Source organism: Falco biarmicus, chromosome 16, assembly GCF_023638135.1.
Source record: "Falco biarmicus isolate bFalBia1 chromosome 16, bFalBia1.pri, whole genome shotgun sequence".
Lineage (NCBI taxonomy): Eukaryota > Metazoa > Chordata > Aves > Falconiformes > Falconidae > Falco > Falco biarmicus.
The window spans coordinates 3,732,153-3,750,698 of NC_079303.1; the positions used below are offsets into that span (position 1 = coordinate 3,732,153).

Sequence of the window (18,546 nt, forward strand, 5' to 3'; positions counted from 1 at the left end):
TCTATTTTAAGGTGGATTTTCTATTTTTTTTTTTTTTAAAACTTGTGTGTGCGTTTAGCACCATCACAGAGGGGAGCGAGGGGCAGCAGGATCCTGGCACGTGGCTCCGCAGGCAGGGTCTGCTGGTGTGGCACGGGATGAGTTGTGCCAGGTACGGGCTCAGCCCCCTGCTCAGCCCAGAAGGAACTTAAAAGCACATCTTCCCCCTTGCCCTGGGCAGGAGGGTCCCCATCCTGCTGCAGGTTTGCAAACAGGAGGTGGGAAATACCCTGCACCAAAGCCTGCCTGTACCAGGGACCCCCAGCATGGCTTTGGAGCACCCAGGGGTGATGCTAAGGCAGCTCCAGCAGTGAGGAGGGGGCAGGAAGCCCCTCCACCAGCTCCAGAGACCACCCAACGTTTAGGATAAACACCCCTAAGACGGCTCCACCACCACACTCACCCACAACCAGGACGGCCACCAAAAACCTGCCCTGCTCCTGGCACCATGCTCAGCTCCAGGGACACAGCTCCTCCCAGCTCTGCTCTCTGGGGCCTTGTGACTATTATTAATTAAGGGACCAAGCCTGGTTCCAATTAAGCAATCAGCAGATGGGTCAGCACCTCACAAGTCCCAGCTGTGCTCAGCACCAGGAGCTGTGGACCTCCCTGAAGCACCCAGCTGCAGGGCTGGCACCCTTCCGGAGGGACCCTGAAAACCCCAAACCACGCCAGGACCAGCTGAATGAAAGGAACAGCGGTGCTTCCCCCCCCCAACCAAGCCAAGCTTTCCTGCAAAAAGAAAAAAAACCCAAACACAGCCCCCCAAATCCAGGGCAGCTCCCCTGCAAGACAGGGATGCTGCTGCAGCCCTACCTCTGGGCACGGCCGTGGCATCGCTGGGAGAAAGCATCTCTGGTGCTTTGAGCATCACGACCCTCCCTCCTCCAAGATGAGAAGAAACAGCCCACGCTGCAACACTCTGGGATGTTGTAAATAAATATATTTTAATGATTCTTCTTCCATTCCAGTTCATTCTTTTATACATTTATTTATAAAACAGTAGTAAAATTTTTTAATCAGAGCACAGTGCATTAAAAAAAGAAAAGAAAAATAAAACAAACAAAAACCCCAAAAGATTAAAAAAAACCACAATAATAATCCACAACTGTTTACTCACAGCTGGGGGAGACACCACATCTCATGCTGAGCAGCGGATGGTCCTCTGCCTGCTGGTGCCTGGAGCAGGGTGCAGAGCCGGTGTGCCCCCCAGCCAGCCCCACAAGTGATGTGTACCACCAGTGAGGGCCCGGCAGGACCACCCCATAGCCACAAGAATCCCAAGCGACGAGGGATTCTGTATGCCCACCCTGAAGCACCTGCACAGACCCTCTGGAGTCATCCATAGATCACCTATAGGCACTCAGCACAGCGTATGGGGTGCTGCCCCCCTGCCAGGGGGGATTATTCTCTTTGCAGGCACCAAGGGCAGTGCACGAAGGATGCCAAGGCCTCCCGTGAATACGCAGGGTGAAGCAGCCCGAAACCCACAGCCCAGTGCCCCTCACCCAGCACGCCAATGCCCCCTCCGCTCCCTTCCCTGCACCCCTGCAGGGCAGCAGCCAGACCCTGCCCTGTCCCAGCGCTCCAGGACACCTCCGACACATCCTCCCTCTTCCCTTCCCCCTTCTCCTCCCCACCTTCTGCACTTCCCCACACCCTCACGTCTGACAGGCACTTCTCCAGGGGGGCACCGGGGCTGTCCCCCACCTTGCAATCTCAAATCCAGCCATGACAGAGCAAGCTTGTCCCTCCTTGGCTGACCTTTCCCCTCACGGTCCCAACCCCGTGACATCCCCCATCCTTGGTCCAGGATGGAGTGCACCCAGTGACCCCCATCCCTGCACGGGCACCCATCGATCCACCCATCCACAGCTCGGGGGGTGATGCTGTGCTGTAGTGCAGGACCAAAAAGGGGTCTCCTCTCCCCAGCCTTTCCTCCTCTCCCTGAAGAAATTCGTGCAGTATTTTCCCTGTGAACAGCGTCCCCCTCCCCTGCCCAGCCCCCTCCCCGCCACCAGCCAGGCTGAGAAGGCAGAAGATGATGCAGAGCCCAAAGCAGCCCCCCATCACCAAGCCATCCTGGCTGGGGAACAAGCTGGTGACACTGAGAAGTGAAATAAACCCGCCGAGCCAAAGGCAGAGAGCAGCAGCTCAGGTTTGGCAATCGGTACAAACCATTCCCTGGTCCCCAGGCAGAGCCTGGACCTCCGTGCCCAGATGTGGGGCAGGACATCTACTTTCAACAAGTATCCCCCCCAAAAAACTGTTAAACCCCTAATTGTTCCACCTGAAGAACCAGGGCTTGGTGTTAGGGAGCAGAGGCACCTCTGTGGGGATGTCTCGAGGGAGGCTGAAGGCTGCCCAGCACCACACAGCCCCTTGTCCAGAGGCTGGAGAGGTTTTGGGGTGGTGGGTGCTGCCAAACCCCAAGGTGGGGCCCCCCACAAGGTGGGGGTCACAGCAAGGAGTTGACTGAGCATCAAACACCCCATCCCAGCTGTTCTGGAAGCCTTCAACGTCAACCTGAATTCATAGCCAGCTCACTCGGACAACACCCCCCGGCCCTGTGCCCCGTGAATTAAACGTGCTCCAATTAACACCTCCCTCCAGCCCTGCAACCCAGCGAGGCAGCAGGTGCTCCGAGGAAGGAGGAACCACGAAGGATGTGGCACCGTGAAGCATCTGCAGGGCTCAGAGGCCACCGCTGGGGAACACTCCTTGGGGACGTGGGCTCCCGGAGCGAGATGGAAAGGAGGCAAAAAGCCAGACAAAAAGCTCTGAGCATCGTCCCTCTCCTCTCCTCCCAGGGCCTCGAAGGCTCCTGCCCGCTCTGGGGAAGGGGTTTGGTCCAGGAGGGTTTTGCTGAAAGGCAAAGCAGCCGAGCTCACACTCCCAGGCTGGGGAATCTGCAAGTCAGGCCAACGCCACAGCAAGCCAAGAAGGTCCGCTCCAGCTCCTGGCAAAAAAAAAGCTTGCGAAAGACACGGCGGTACCCGGCGAGCCTTGATCCGAGACCCCCGTTGCATAGAGAAAAGGTACTCCTACGTAGATTCAAGTGCGTGGCAGGACGGGCTCCTCCTGCGAGTAAGTGCCCTGTAACTTCACTAACCAAACTCGAAGGTCCAGTCCTCGCTCCCAGCACCAGAGCAGCTCCTCGTCACAGCATGTCTGCATCCTCCATGCTGAAGCTGCTCCGGCGACTGCTCGCCTTGGAAGCCTCCGGGGACATGGCCGAGAACAAGGGGTCGGAGGCCAGGGGCAGCATGGTGTCCTGCATCAGCATCAAGTCCAGCTCCTTCTTGGATAGGGATGGGAAGGAAGCACTGTGACCAGGCTCCAGGCTGTCCGGGAAGCCCCGGGAGCCGTCGTCGAAGCTCAGGCTGTGGGTAAAGTCCAGTTGGTGGTAGGGAGACTGGGGTGGTGGAGGCAGCGCTGGCTGCGGCTGCGATTCGGGGTCCAGGGGTGGCAAGCAGTGGCTCCAGCGTCCCCTCGTCCCCGCTGGCTTCTTGCTTGACCACCTGCTGAGCCAGCTCGGCCACGTTGACACCCGAGGGCGAGGATGTGGGCAGCCCGTGGACACGCGCCTGCATCTCCAGCTCCTGCCAAGACAGCACAGGAGGTCTTTGGTGGGGACATCGCGCACGGGGACACGGCACAGGGGCCTTCATGGAGGTGGCAGGGACAGAGGGACCAGGAAGCTCACAGGGAAGGAGCCCACGGCAGAGGTGAAGGATGCAAAATGATGAGCCATGCAAAGCTCACCAACACTCACTGCAGTGACCTGAGCCTCAGACGTCTGGTTTGTCTGAAGACTTTGTTCCCGGTGACTAGACAGCCGTAGGAGGGAGGAGAGTCCCTGCCTGTCCCCTCGGCAGGCAGGAGAGAGCTGCTCGTGGGGCTGGAGCAGAGCGGAGGGAGAGGAGAGCACAGGGAAGCTCACCTGGATGCGGAGCAGCAGCTGCTTATTCGTCATCTCCAGACGGCGCGAGTGATTCTCCAGGTCTCGCGACCTCTGCAAGTCCTTCTGCATCCTCTTGATGTAGTCCACAGACGCCTTCAGGATTGTCCCTTTGTTCCAGCGCACGTCCCTGCCGTGCAGGATGGAAAAAGATTTGCCACCTGCATGCCAGCAACGTGTCCCCTCACCCCAACTCCACCAAAAAGCCCCTCTGCAAGTATGGCCTGCCACGAGACGCACAGCTACCCCAGCCCCCCAGAAACCACCGATACGTACAGGTCATTGGCCTTGGGGATCAGCATCCCCAACTCTTTGATGCGGTCGTTGATGTTAAACCTTCGCCGTCTCTCAACTGCGGGGTGAGAAGAAAGGGTTGGTGGTGAGGAGGCTCCGTGTCCCACAGCTCCCACTGGCCACACTGCTGTTCCCAGCTCACGGGGCTGGGAGCCACTGCCAGGCCCCAGCCGGACCCTCCGGCATCAGGGGGCTCGGGATAAGAAACCTCCTGGACCAACTCTTTGGCACCCTGCTCCCATCCATCACCCCAGCAGGACCGACCTTCCCCCAGCACTAACGAGGAGGACAACAGGGTGCCTCCTGCACCGCAGGCATTTTGCAGAGCCGGGAAAGAGGGAGCCAGGGCAGGGGGCTGAGGGGGTATTTCCTGAGGGTGAGGTGGGATGGGAAGGGGGACACAGCTCAGAGGGAGGGAGAATGAGGATGAACAGCGATAGTGAAAGGGCTGCAGGGGTCGGGGAGGGAAAGCCAGGTCACCCGTGGGCAGCCGGCGCCGAACTCACTCAGGTTGTGATTGTCTTTCTTCTGGCGCTCTTTCGCCAGGGCTCGGCTCTCAGCATCTGCAACGGAGACCCACAACGTCACCCAGAGGGGACGCGGCTGCATCTCGCCCCACGAGCATCCCGGGCTGGTGTCGGTGCGCCCCAGCACCCTCAGAGCCACCCTCCCCACCCACGGGGACAGGACAACCCTGGCCAGTTTTGGCACTTGCTGTCACTGCCAGCTCCCCGCCAGCTCTGGGGCTGGGGACGTACCTGTCAGCTCTCTCTTCTGGGTGAGGTCGGCAGGGCAGGAGCTGCTGGTGACACCTACGAGGGAGGCTGTCACTTGGGGGTCCCCGCTATAGACATTCATGTGACTGCTGGACATCGGCAGCTGAAAACCAGAGGGACAGGCAGGTTAGCTCCATCCGGGGCCGCGGGATCGGGGTTCCAGTCCAGATGCCTGGCCTCCAGGATGTGGGGTGCGCAGCCCAAGCGGGTGTAATTGCCTTCCCGGGCCCTTAAACCAGCTATAATCAGAGTCGCAAAGAAAACAGGACTTCAAAGGGCACAGCTGATCCCCTCCCACGGCCAACATCTAAAATAGGGCAGATGAATCACATCTGAGAAGGGCTCGGCAGGATGAATCCCACTGGGAAGCACAAGCTGTCATACGGATCCAACCTGGGAAATGGTGTCGCTCCAAGGAAGCTTCTGGCTGGGAAACCTCCCCTGGCACTAGCATCCCCCCACGCTGCAGCAGACGCCTGGTCCCTCCCAGCACCCCTCTCCCGTCTCTCTGGCTTTTTATAAAAGGGCTCCCAACTGCCGTTAAAGATGAGAAGAAGCTGAACTGGCTCTCGCAGTTGCAAAAGGGAGATCTCGCTGCCTCCCAGGGACGAGGCTGGTTGGGCTGGCACCCGGACATCGCTGCAGGGATGTGGCAGGACAGGTCCCCTCTGTGCCACCTCCATCCCTGCAACCATGGAGCTGTGGGACCCCCAGGCCACCCTCCCTCCCGGGGTCTGATCTCTTTCTAACACGCATCAGAAGACTCACTGTGTTGGGCATGTGGACTTCAGGGTTCATATAGCCTAAAACATCATCCAGGCGCATGATGTCATCGATGACCTCATCGAACTGAAAGGGAAAGCACAAGGTGCCAGTGGGCTTCGTTGCCCTTTCCAGCACGGTTGCCTCCGCCAGCAGCACGGTGGCATCCCCTCACCTCCCGCTCGGGGTTGGAGCTGATGTTGAGCATGGCCATGGGGCTGTTGGGCGCGCTGTTGCCCGCCGAGGAGGACATGACGTGGCTGGGTCGGACGCCGGGGGACGCGGCGGGGGGTGGCTTGGGCGAGTGGCTGACGGGGCTGACGTGGGCAGCAAACTTGTTCCCATAGGTTTCAGAGAGATAAGCCTGAACCTTCTTATCCCGCGACTTCTGCAGGTGGTACGTGGTGGGGTTTTCCAGGTAGGACTGGACCTGCAAGGAGACAAACCCTCAGGGACCCCCGCAGGGTCTCCCCTCAGCTCTGGGGTCGGGGGGACACCCCCAGCGCTGTACCTTGAGGACCTCTCCAGGCACGGGCGGTGGGGACTGGTAGTGGACGGGGGTGTTGATGGCCGGGGTGGAGGCTACCGGCATCCGCTGCTGCTGCATGTAGTTCATCATCATCTGCTGCTGCACACGCTCCCTCTCGGCCTCCTGCTGCGCTTGCTGCTTCATCAGCTCCATCCGCAGACCGATGCGGGACGCCATGGTGCAGCGAGGGGGTGGGACACGGGTGCCCACCGGGCACAGAGGTGACCCTGAGAGGAAGACACGGCACATCAGCCTATTCTGTAGCAGGGAAACTGAGGCACGAGGAGGGAGCAAACCTCCCGGAGCACCTGTAGCAGCCGGTAACTAATCCAGGACGATCATCCCAACACCAGACAGACGGGTCTGCCCCCCTGCCGCTGCTTCCCACCATGCCACCGCTCTCCCTGGGGACAACCGGGGCACCCCGGGAGAGACGGCTGTGTGTGGACTCACGTACCGCCGGGTTCAGCTGGAGCCACCGATGGGCTTTGAGCCACCGATTTCCGAAACACCAGAGCAAAGCAAGAAGGGATGGGGGGAAAAAACAGAGCCTGGGAGCAGGGCGAAAGGGAAAGAGAAAGCAAGGGAAGAGCAGGAAGAAAAGGCTGGTGGGTGCCAGGAGCTGGAGGCAGGGTCTAACCCTCAGCACGGCCGCCCCAAAACCTCAGCTCCGGCGCGGGACGAACAACGCAGCTTCTGTGCGGGGCCGGCACGCGAGCGCGGGGGGAGGCGTGCGAGGCCCCCGCACGCACAGACCAGCCCTTGTTCCCCCGTACAAAGGGGACGGCGGCCCGTGGAGGGGGGGGAGAGGATGGCAGGGTGGGGGGAGCTGCCCAACTCGGGCTCCCCAGGGCACCACGATGGCTTTCCACCAGGCTGGTTTCCCAGGCGGGGATGGGGATGCAGGAGATGATGGGGTCTGGACCACAGCATCCACAGGGCGGGAGGGAAAGCGGAGCACAGGACCCAGCGCAAACGCTGCCAGGGGAACAGGCAGGAGCCAAACACCCAGGGTTTGCTTTGCAGCAGCGTAACCAGACAAATCTGGAGGGTTTTGCTATTTAAACACAATGTGTAATTGCAGACAAAGGGGCCGCGGTGGATACGACACACACCGGGGTTTCGGTGAGGCATCTGAAACACGGTGCCACGCGATATCCTAAGGGGGAAATTAAATCAAGCCAGCATGGACAGCAATACGATTACATGGATCAAGAGCCCGCTATTGAACGGCAAGAGGAAGGTAATTAATTAGACATGGTGGCCCGTCTGAAGGGGGATGGGAGACGAGGAGCCTGGGACAGTTATCAATCGGAGCTTCGTTAAGACGGCTGTCACAAATGGCCTTAGAGGAGCGCACAGGGGGATGTTTGAGACGAACAAGAGCAGAGCCCTGGAAAAGGACACAGCGACGCTGGGGACAGCCCGCAGCGGATGAAACAAGACTGAAGGGGGTAAAACCACAGCTGATGCAGACGGCGAACGTAATAACCCCAAATATTAAGGGCAGGCTGAGAGGAAAAGCCTCCAAGAGCCGTGAGATGGGATGAGCCAGCACAGCGTGGAAGGACTGGCCACGCTTTGCAAACCCAGCTCACGCCGCACGGCCAGGGCAGGGAGGGGGAGAGGCGGGGGGCCATGCAAGGCTGGCATTTTCGGGGGGCTTCCAGCCCTGGCGGAGAGCAGAAAAGAGATTTCAGGCCGTGCACAAGAAACTTTGCAGCCAGACCCTATGCTCACAAGCAAGCAGCTACCCATGGCCCTGCAAAGCACGGTGAGCTGAGCACAGCCCGTGGGTGGCGGCACGGGCACCCCGGCTGGATGGGTGCAAAGGAGGCGGGGGACGATGGAGAGGCTGGCACCTCTGGTGCTGGGGAAACCTGGTGTCAGGGGTGAGGACGGAGCTGCCCCGCTGCAGAGCTGGGGGAGTCCAGGCTTTTCTCAGGAAGGGCAGCCGGTACAGGGGGCCAGGAGGGTGTCCAGTAGAGCGTGCCGAGGCACAGCCACGCACGGCACAGCACCCACACACCCCCATCAGCCCCAGTCCCACCACCCTGCCTGGCTGCAGGACCCCCCCAGCACTGCCCTCTCCACTGGGAAGCTCCCAAAAAGAGGAGCTGCCGAGGGCGAGGATGGGGAAGGGTGGCCAGAGCTGGGCCTAGTAAGGAGAGGGGGAAAATTAGGTCCGGTTTAAAATAACCTGCTTAGTTCTGCTTGGCTTCCCTCCTGCCCCCTGAAACACTGAGCAGCTTCTGCTTTCGCTCTGAGTCAACCCCGTCGGGAGGGTGGCAGCCGGCAGTTGGAAAGGATGGGGACCCTGCCGACATAACGGTACAGGCACCCCACCCCGGGGTGCACGTCCTGCCATCCCCTGGTCCGGGAGGGGGACAGAAATCAAGCAGGCAGGATGGCAGCTCCATCCAGGATGCCCGTTATTCCTGGGAAGGCATCCCAGAAAAAGCATGCCCAGTGGCTCTCCCGCTGAGCTGGAGCCGTCGCCGTGCCAGAGGCAGCCCCAGCCTGGTCCCCACCTGGAGATGCCGGCGAGGGTCCGTCCCAGCGCAGGGGCAGCTGCTTGCCTGGCTCCGAGCGGGCAGCGCGGCAGGCCAGGGCATGCCTGGGCATTGGGTTTCCCAGCGGGTGCTGCCAGGGCACCTGCTGAGGCAACGTCCCCATCAGTCATGGGGAGGGAAGAGCAGGGGAGGAGAGGGAGGAAGGTGGTGGGAGGCCCCGGGTGGGCGATGGAGCAACAGGAAAGGGATGGAGAGGGACAAGAGGGGTGGGAAAGCAGGAGGAAGCAGGGAACGGGTGGACAGCCTCGGCCCCTCTCCACACCCCAACTCCACCTTTCCTGTCTGGGGGGACACAGGGCGGCTTTTCCATGGCCCAGGTGGGCTCTCGACCCCCTGCCCCAGAGCACAGGGCGCACTGCCCATCACTGCCCATCAGCAGGAGAAGCCGTGGAGCTGGGCGGATCCTGACCCTAGCTCCACAGGGAAGCCCAAAGCACCAGCCCTGGGTCAACCCAGGCATGCAGGGAAAAGGGGCCGATTTCCCAAAGGAAACTCAGCCTGTGCTCTGAAAACGCCGTGACACCGCCTCCACCTTCTTGGGGTGCAGGAAAAAGCTAAGCCCATTTCATTGCAGGGTTGCACCCCAAATCCAGAGCAGCTTTTCGAGGGAAAACCTCCCGGGTGCCGGAGAGTGGTGGGCTCCATCAAGCGCCTGGGGGCTGCCAGGCATCAGCTGTGCTCCACCACCGCACACCAGACCCACCACCGGGACAACGTGCAGGGCTGGAGCCAGGGAATTAATCTCCCTTCAAAATATCTCTGCTGCTATTTAGCAACACGGTTATTTCTGGACCTTTCTTGCTTTTCCTCTGGGGGTGTTATTTCATCAACAGCCCAACACGCTCCCTCCGTGCCAGGGCAGCGCTTCAGGGGTAGCTCCAGCCAGAGGATCCCCAGTGGCACCCAGAGCTGCCCTGACCCTCGCTCATCCCTGCAGGACTCTGCACAGCCTCGAGCTGTCCCCCACCACCCCAACCCAGGCTGTGACAGCCACCGGGACTTTTTTTTTGGAGTAACACTGGATGCTGCTCTGCTACACACCGGGCTGGGCTGCCCACGGACCCGCTGCGGAGAGCCAGCGTGGGGCACCCAGCGCCACCCCAAAGGGACAAAACACCCAGAGCAGCACCCCACCCCAGGTGTGGGTTAGAAATAAAAGCTGATTTAGCTTTTTCCAGATTTAGCCCCTGCAAAATCCAGGGGGCTCGCGTTACCCTCCCTGGGCAGCCCACCGGGAAGGGACACCCACGCTGCCTGCCCTGCCTGCAACATACGGGCACATCCCATCCCCACGAACGCAACACATCTCCTGCCCAGCCCTTGGAAAGCTGGAGGGGAAGAGAGGAGGGATGAGCCCTGGAGACAGAGCTGAGAACCCCCAAACTCACGGCACCCCGGCGCCGCCTGCCCAGCCCCACTCCCTCGCGCGTGTTTATTTCCTGGTCGATCGTGACCATTTATGAGCGGAAAAATCAATCGGCAGCTTCAGCCGGGAGTGGGGACCCCCGGGGAAGGAGGGGAGCTGGGGCGGGGGCCATGCCGCCCACCCACCCGCCGCTCTGGGCTGCTTCGTTGATAACCAAGAGGGCAGCGAAAAGCAAAGGGAAAAGAAAGAAGCGAGAGCAGCTCCGCTTCTTGCTACCGCCAGCAAGCACCCACTGAGCCTTCCTTCCTCGTTTGTCATTTTCAAATGCCGGGGCGGGGGGGACACGATGGGGACGTGGGGGCCCGGCACACCCCAGCCCGGGCAGGGGGAAGCACCCACCACCGTTTCAGGCAGGCGCTGGGTGGCTGGATCCCGGCAGCTGGGAGCACGGCGGGTGTTTGCTCCGCACCCAGATCTGCTCCGACAGCACCCAGCTGCCACCCAGCCAGGCACCCGCAAAGCCCCCCCGTGGGTGTCCCCAGCACAGGGACAGGCTCTGCTGCCACCCTGCAGAAGGGGGACAACAGGGCAGGGGTTACCTGCACACAGGATGGCAGGGCTGGGGGGGTCCAGGTGCCAGGGCCAGTTGGTTGCAGCTCCTCCGGGCTCCTTGCTGGGGCCAGCCCTGGTCCCGTGTTTCCTCATTTTCAGGACCCCGCTTTTAATGTGGTAGCAGCCACACAGGGTGTGCAGGGGGGTGGGGGGGAAGTTGCAAAAAACCTCCAAACCTGTTTGTTTTTCTCACTGCAACACAGGAGTTAGCAACTGAGCTGAGAAAAAGCATGGCAAAAATAGATGCAGCCACCGCCGCTGGGCTCTCCGGGATGCCAGACCCCATCATGTCCCCTCCTGCAGTGGCATCCCTGCCTGCAAACACACCGAGGGGCAAAAGCCATCCCTTGTGACTCCAGGGGACCTGGCACAGGGACCCCTCACCCTCCGTGTGCCCCGAGCAGATGCAGACTAAGCACCAGCATCACGCAGCCAGATCTGGCCCCGCTGGGCAGCACATGTGGTCCCCTCCAGCACCCACAGCTGGTCCCCACCAGGATGGCGATGCCAGCGATGGCCAGCACCAGCCAGGATAAAGGGATGACAAGGATGCCTGTGTGACACCCCATGCAGCTGGCACGATGCCGGGGACACCCCCCATGGCCCTGTTGTGCGAAGCTGCTTTGCACTGCATCTTCTTTGCACCGCATCCCCTTTGCACCCATGCTGGGGGTGCCAGCATCCCATGAGGGCACCACAGCACCTCCCTGCACACCCTGAGCAGATCAAGCTCCCCTGCTTCCCCCCTGGAGAAGCTTTCCTGGGCCAGGCCAGCAAGCCACTGCTGTGCCACCGTGCCACCATGCCAGCAGCATGGCCAGCAACCTTCTACTCCCGCGCAGCTGGGACCAGCCCCACAGTTTCTCCCTTGGGGAACTCGCCCTGACTTGGCAAGGCCACCGCGGGAACGACTTATGCCATGTCAGCATAGCCGTGGTGTCAGAGGTCGGGTAATGCTGGCACCCAGCAGGAAGGAGGCCGGGGTCCTTTCATCTTCATCGGCACGTGGAGGAGCGCAGTGCTGTGGTTGGCAGCCCCAGAAAGGGGCAGTGGCACAGGGTCCAACCCAGGGTATCAGAAGGGGATTCCTCACCATAAAGGTGGCCAAACCCTGGTAGCGGAGCAACCTCCATGCTTGGAGACCCCAATCCAACGCCAACGTCAGCCACACTTGGGGCTGGACCAGAGGCTCCAGGGGTCCCATCCAGCCTACGCCCCTCTGGGATGAGGATGGGGTGGTGGGAAAAGAGCGGGGACGGCCCCGTTTCCAACCCCAGAGAGCAGCATTGCCCTCCCCATCACCCACCCAGCAGGAGACGGGTCAGGCAAGAGATGGGTCAGGCAGGTGGATGGCCAGAGCCACCCCAGCCCCATCCAGAGGCACCTTCCCTGTGCGGCAAGCACGCAGCCCTGAAAGGGAGAAGGAGAAGGCGGAGGGACTTGGCAAATGAAAGCCAGGGTCAGTTGACAATGCCAGCGAGAGACTGAGTCACCGGGACTGTTTTTAGCCCCGGCATCTCAGAAACGTGGACCGCGACATTGTTAACAGGCGTTTGGGTCAGAGGCCAAATGTTTTCCCTTCCATGCGTTAAATACCGCCCCTGGAAGTGGCCCAGGTATCCAGCACAGTAAAAACATTAATGCAGGTCTTGTAAGGCAGCAGGACCCCGGCTACAGCGGTCCCCAAACTGCCCAGGTAGGCTTGACCCACCAGGGAGGTGTCAGGGACCCAGTGGAGGGAAAAGCATCACTCCCTGGGTACCAAGAGCCAGGACTGAGCGTCCCTTGTCACAGCATCACTCCCAGGGCAGAATAAATGGGGTCCATAAAAAGGCCCCCTGGTTCTGGTGGTGCCACAGTATACCCACAGGTGCCCACCTGCGAGTGGCAGCCGTTACGGGGTTAATAATACACAGCCTTGCTCTGACACCTCTCCTTCACCCCAAAAAGCCCCTCTGCCCAGCGTGGCACACCTGGGGGACACCACGCACGCCATCCCCCTGGCTGAGCATGGCAGGTGGAGGCTGGCACCCACCAGCCGGGTCCCCAGAGCAGGGCTGGGGGAGACGGGGGGACACCACCACGGTGGGGCCAGATCCTGCCTCTGTGGTTCCCGCAGAGCGGCTGGCAGGGCACAGGAGCCCTGATTGAAACATCACTGTCCGACTGACCGCCCGGGGAATTCACAGCCCGCCAGCGCAAACAGCCTGAGACAACAGGATCCTGCCCTCCCCTCCCGCTCCCCGCTCGACAGCGGCAATTAAAAATAAAAGTGTTAACAGGCAGAAGGACGTTCCTGGGGCGAGGACGAGGCAGCGGCAGTGCAGGGGCTGGGGACCCGCTGCAGCCCAGCACCACCCCGGGCTGAGTGATTAATCAGCCCCGTATCGTGTCCGTACCGTGTCCGCCTTCCAGCGGGGAGGCACGGAGAGGAGCGGGGTGACCTTGGAGGGGCCTCGGCCACGCTGGCGGGGAGGGACGTGCTGCCACGCCGTGTCCTGCTCGCTTCGGCCAGGAGCAGGGCTCTGCGTGCAACCCCTGGCCAAAGAGCGAACCCCATCCTGCTCCAGCGCCGGCTGACTCCGGGCAACTTGGGTGTTGGTTGTTTAATTTGTTTGTTGTTTTTTTTTTTTTTTAATAACTGCATAAATGAACAATAAGGGGAACTGGTAGAACAGCACCATCCTTGGCCCCCGGCTTGCTTACAGCAGGGCAGATGTAATACAGCACAGCACTGGGATTTGGAGGCACTACATACCCAAAAATCCTAGAAATCACCCCGGAAAGTAGGGACGCTCAGCAAAACCAGCCCTTGAGCCCCAGATGCCCCAAGGTCACGGTGCCACTTGCCATGAGCAGAAGGCGCAAGGTGACAGTGGCCACCCCGTGCTCCCTCCTCCCCGTACCAAAGGCACTCCCAGCACCTCCCCATCCCTCCTCCCTCCCACCACGGCCCCATGCTGCTGGAAGGAGGTAATATTTATAAATACACCCCGTGAGTCCCCAGCACCCAGCCAGGAGGCTTCTAAGGCGGCCGATTTCATGTAACTGTACCGCAGGCGGCAGCCCCAGCGCCGCAGCCTCCCCGTCCATGGGAGCCACAGCTGTTCTCCAGCCCCAAGAATAAACAAGTTGGGGACAGCCTGTGACTTGTCCTCCCAAACAGCCCCCGGGCTCAGCCCGCTGCCATCCCAGCCCCGGCAGCACCTCTTATGCCTGGGGGGGAGCACCCAGCCATCGCCGCTTACCCGCCGAGGAAAGGTTTCTCCTCTCCCCTTCTTGCCCCCCAGCTCAGCCCAGTGCTTTCCTGCTCCGTGAAGGTCAAACTCGGTTCTCAGGAGCCCCCGCTGCCAATCCAGCCCCTGCCCTGGCACCGTGCCGCTGCAACCGGGTCGGGTCCTTGCGACGGGTGCTGCCGCCTCCCTGGCACGAGTTACACCGGTTTGACCATGAAGGAGCCCAGAGGTTCTTTCCCACCAGGCTGGGCTTTCTCCAGGCGAGATCTTCACCTGCTCCGAGCCTGGAGCTGTCCCCGAGGAGCAGCCGGGGGGGCCAGGGCTGAGCATGGCACCCACCCCGCTGCAGATAAGACGGGAGCTGCAGCCAGCGCCGAGCCCGCTGGCACCCAACCTCCGCTCCTCCCGGGGGTTTGCAAGCTGGGAGCAGGGAAAATGCTCCCTGCACGCCAGCTAGCTGCAGACCCCATTCCATCAGCCTGACCCGGCTGCAGCCCCCTCCTCACGCAATTCCCCCAAAATCTCAAGGAAAGAGCCTGGCAAAAAGCCAGAGCTGCTGTCGTCACTTGTCCCCAAGGCTCCAAAAACTCCCCATCCCGTCCCAAAGCTCACTGCCAGCCATTGCCACCGAGGTGTCCCAGCCCCGACCCTGTGCTGTGGACCCCCTGCAGCCCCTCTGCTTGCTCCCGATGTGGCAGGGGGGGGGTCTGAAGGTGCCCAGGTCGGATGCCCCCCAGCCCTGCTGATTTTGGCACCCAGGCACTACCGCAGCAGCTGCACTAACTGTGCCGGAGGTGCAGCCGTGCACGGAAAGGAGAATTTAAAACTGAAGGAGACTCCCGGGATAACGCTGTGCCGAGCCGAGGGGAAGGGACGGAGCCGGGGCTGGGTGATGGGAAACCTTCGGCTTCGCAAGTGTTTATATAAGTAAATCACTTTCGTTAGTAGTGTACATATACATATATATACATAAGACCATGTATGGGAAGGAAAAAGAGGGATGTAACCGGCAGGGAGGAAGGATGCTGCCTGGGCGTTTCAGGTTTATCTGGAAAGAAAGTTGGCTGATTTAATTAAAGGAGGGGATTTCAGCAGACAGCAGGGTGCGGGGAGTTTGTTTGGGGTTGAATGCACTTGTAGGAAGGGTGACAAAACCCCGAGAGCAACTCTTCGAGGAGTCTTTAAGATGCCACAGCCTCCTTGCAAAGACTGTAGGCACCGTGGGGCTGGGATATACCACTGAAAGACCTCGAACCCTCCCCAGGCAACCTCATCCAGGCGAACCCACACACCACCCATTGCAAATCCCCTGGGCCACGCTGGGGTGCTTGTCCCCCTTCTCCTGCTCCCAGCCCCATAGCACCTACCTCCCCAAAATGCCTCCCGACCCACACGCTGCACCTCCAGACACGGAGCATCGCCCATTCCCCTGGGGGCTGCTGGGCTCTCCCTCCATCCAACAGACCTACGGCACAGCACGAGCTCCCAGCAGCCAGGATCTGGCCCCACACCATCCTCCTGGGCTGGATACCCCCCCCCCCTCCCCCCAGCATGCCAAGCTGCTTCCAGGCAGGCACTGTGCAGCCCTGCTCACCTCTGTCACTCAGGGCTCGTTTTTCCTCTGCCTGCAGGGAAATTGTGTGGTTTCTTCCCTCTTTTTTTTTTTTTTTCTTTTTTTTTTTTTTTTCTTTTTTTTTTTTTTTGCAATTTAATATTTATAGCTTTACTCCGCTGCCTGTTTGTTCAGCAGAAAGTGAGGGGGAAGATGCTTGGAGAAGGGAAGGCTTCTCCACAGATGCTGTCAGCATCCGCTGGACAGGACTGGGGCCAGTATCAGTGCCGGGATCATGCCCATTGTTCCCATTTTTCTCAGCAATGTGCCACCTCCATCTCCAGCCAACTCCTGGAAGGCAAGGAGCAGGAACTGGAGCTCATCCTAGAGCACAGGACTCAAGCCTCCTGCATCCCTGGGCTGACCACGTCGTGGGACCCTATGTGCACGCAAATCCGCAAACCCACCCTGAGTGAAACCCAAGTGCCAGGCACCAACCCTGCAATGAATCCGGGGGAAACATCGCGGCTCCTAGATGCACCAGTGGGGGGGAAAAATAGGGGGGAAAAAAAAAGGATGAGCACTTATTTCCTGTGTGTTCACAAAGAAATCATCCTTTTCATCCCTCGAAGCGTTACACCGCCAGCACCTTCCCCTGCTTCAGCTGCGAGGGTGACAAAACCACACTCACCCTGGGAATCACAGGCTTGGGGACCAGTGATCACCAGGACCGCACAACGGCTCACCGAGCTGCTGCCTCGCCTGGGCTCATGGAGGTGATGCCACCGCAGAAAGGCCACCACGGGATGCCCGTGGGGCTGGAGCCAGCATGGCACAGCGCAGCGGCAGGCACGTGTTGCACCTCCAAGCAGCCTCTGCTCTTTTATGGGTCTATAAAACAGCCAGCGCTGGCTCCCGCGGCTGGGAAAAGCCTTGTAAATCTCCCACAGCAAACAGAGGGTCAGGGAAGCTGCCATGAAATGGCCACCACGGGTCAACACCGGCACAGGGTCCAGTCACTGGATGCCACCAGGGTGCTGCCCCAGGGACGTGCCAGCGGCGCGGTGCCACTGCCGGGCTGCAGCACCCACACCAGGGACACCGCTGCGCTCAGTCAACCCCGGTAAGTCGCTCCCCCCCTACCCACCCCCCCCAGCCCGGTTCCTCTTCAAGTGGGGAGCAGGGTAACCCCACGCAGGGCAGTATGAAATAGCTCCCTTTCGGTGAGGGCGGCTTGAGGTCCCCCCCCCAAAAAAAACCCTAAACCAGCTGTCCCCAGGGACGGAGCCCAGAGGTGATGGGGATGGGCACTGGGAGAGCTCCACCACCCCCCACCATCCCTCCGCACCCCCCAGAAAGGAGGGAGAAACAGCAATCCAAGGCTGAAATCCCCCTGCGCCATCGCTACGTCAAGACCCCAGCCCCACCTGCGGCACCCCACAACACGGGGAGAGCCAGGGGGAGCCAGAAGGGAATTTCTACCACCACGACACGTGCTTTTGGGGGGGGGGGGGGGGGGGAACCCCCTGCATGGCCTCCCCAGCCCCATTTCCCTGCAGTGGCTGTTTCTTTCCCCGCAGGGCTGTGCCGCTTGGGCTCCAGGGCCACCCCACCCTCAGCCCTGGAAATGTCCCCCCTGCTCCGATGATTCATCACTTTGTCGCTGCACACGCAGGGCTCTTCCCTTTCCCCACAGCACGGCCGAAACCCAGCAAACAGGGAAACCTGGTCACGGCAAAGGCGATGGCAGGGCAGGAGACCGGGAACACACACGTGCCGTAAACTCGGCGCCGTGGAGCATGGAAAAAGAAATAAAGACCTGGCTGGAATCACAACCTCCATCCCAAACACCCGGATGCTGGAGTCGCCCCATGGCAGCCAGCCCCACCCCGGAGCGGTTTCCTACTGATAAGGGCGGGAGGCAAAGCCAGCATCCCTCGGGAGGCAAAGCCAGCATCCCTCGGAAAACAAACCCAGCATCCCTCGGAAAACAAACCCAGCATCCCTCGGAAAACACGCCGGCACCCCTCCGCACGCCGCGGGGTCAGCACGTGCAGCCGCCCACCCCCGGCCATCGTCACCCACCCCTAGAGCCTAAATCTGGTAGTTTCTCAACTCCAGCAGCCCAATTCCCAAAAGCCCACCGATCCAGGGTTTTTTTCCCACTGGATCCCCCAGCAGCAGGTAAGCGCAGGCTCAGCCGCCGCCAGCCCCGCTCCCTCCTCCGGCCGGAGGAGCAGCCGTGCATGAAGCCAAGCAAACATGGCAGGGGAAACTAAACGGGGGGGGGGGGGGGGGGGGGGGGAATAAAAACAAAAAAAAATCCCCCAAACTCCACACTTTCACTCTCTGCTGTTATATATAAAAAAGCACAAAATCCCCCCGCCCCCCAGTACCCCAAGGGCTGGGAACACGCAGAAGCGCTGCGATTCCTGGGAATGGGTCCTGCTCGTCCCCGGACTTGCACAGGCTTATTTATTTATCTTAAAAGAGCACAACAACCACCATATTTTCTCTCATTTTTCTTTCTTTTTTTTTTTTTAAGTAAATTTCCCCATCATCTGACTCACTGAGGCTTTAGAGGGCATGAGCATGAGGGCTGTCGTAATCTTTCCTTTTGCGATTTCTTTTGCTTTGCAATTAATTCACGAATATAATTAATCAGCGGCTGTAGGTGAAGTGCAGCCCCCTCCTACACCCCCCTCAAACTCCTGCTGGTTGCAAGCTGGGGGGGGGGGGGGGAGCTACTCTTGGTGATCCCCTAAAAGCTGGGTGACATGGGGTACCCCCACCCCCACCCTGGCCTTTTGCAGACCCCAAAAGCAGCAGGGTTGGGGGGCCGCCAG

The 18,546-nt window shown here is 60.4% G+C and overlaps 1 protein-coding gene and 1 long non-coding RNA gene across 2 annotated transcripts; one reads left to right on the forward strand and one right to left on the reverse strand.

Moving 5' to 3' along the window:
* Positions 1-965: 965 nt before the first annotated feature.
* Positions 966-9,315, reverse strand: TFEB (transcription factor EB). Its single transcript, XM_056361757.1, is given in 10 exon segments — positions 966-3,511; positions 3,513-3,641; positions 3,983-4,130; positions 4,277-4,352; positions 4,801-4,857; positions 5,053-5,173; positions 5,839-5,919; positions 6,008-6,262; positions 6,344-6,588; positions 8,893-9,315. Coding segments are annotated over 10 exon segments (1,569 nt in total). The 5' UTR covers positions 9,038-9,315; the 3' UTR covers positions 966-3,199.
* Positions 9,316-13,881: 4,566 nt separating this feature from the next.
* On the forward strand, positions 13,882-17,992 carry LOC130159771 (uncharacterized). The gene is made up of 2 exons (XR_008825855.1): positions 13,882-16,823; positions 17,281-17,992. It is a non-coding gene; the product is annotated as an uncharacterized LOC130159771 (long non-coding RNA).
* The last annotated feature ends 554 nt before the right edge of the window (positions 17,993-18,546 follow it).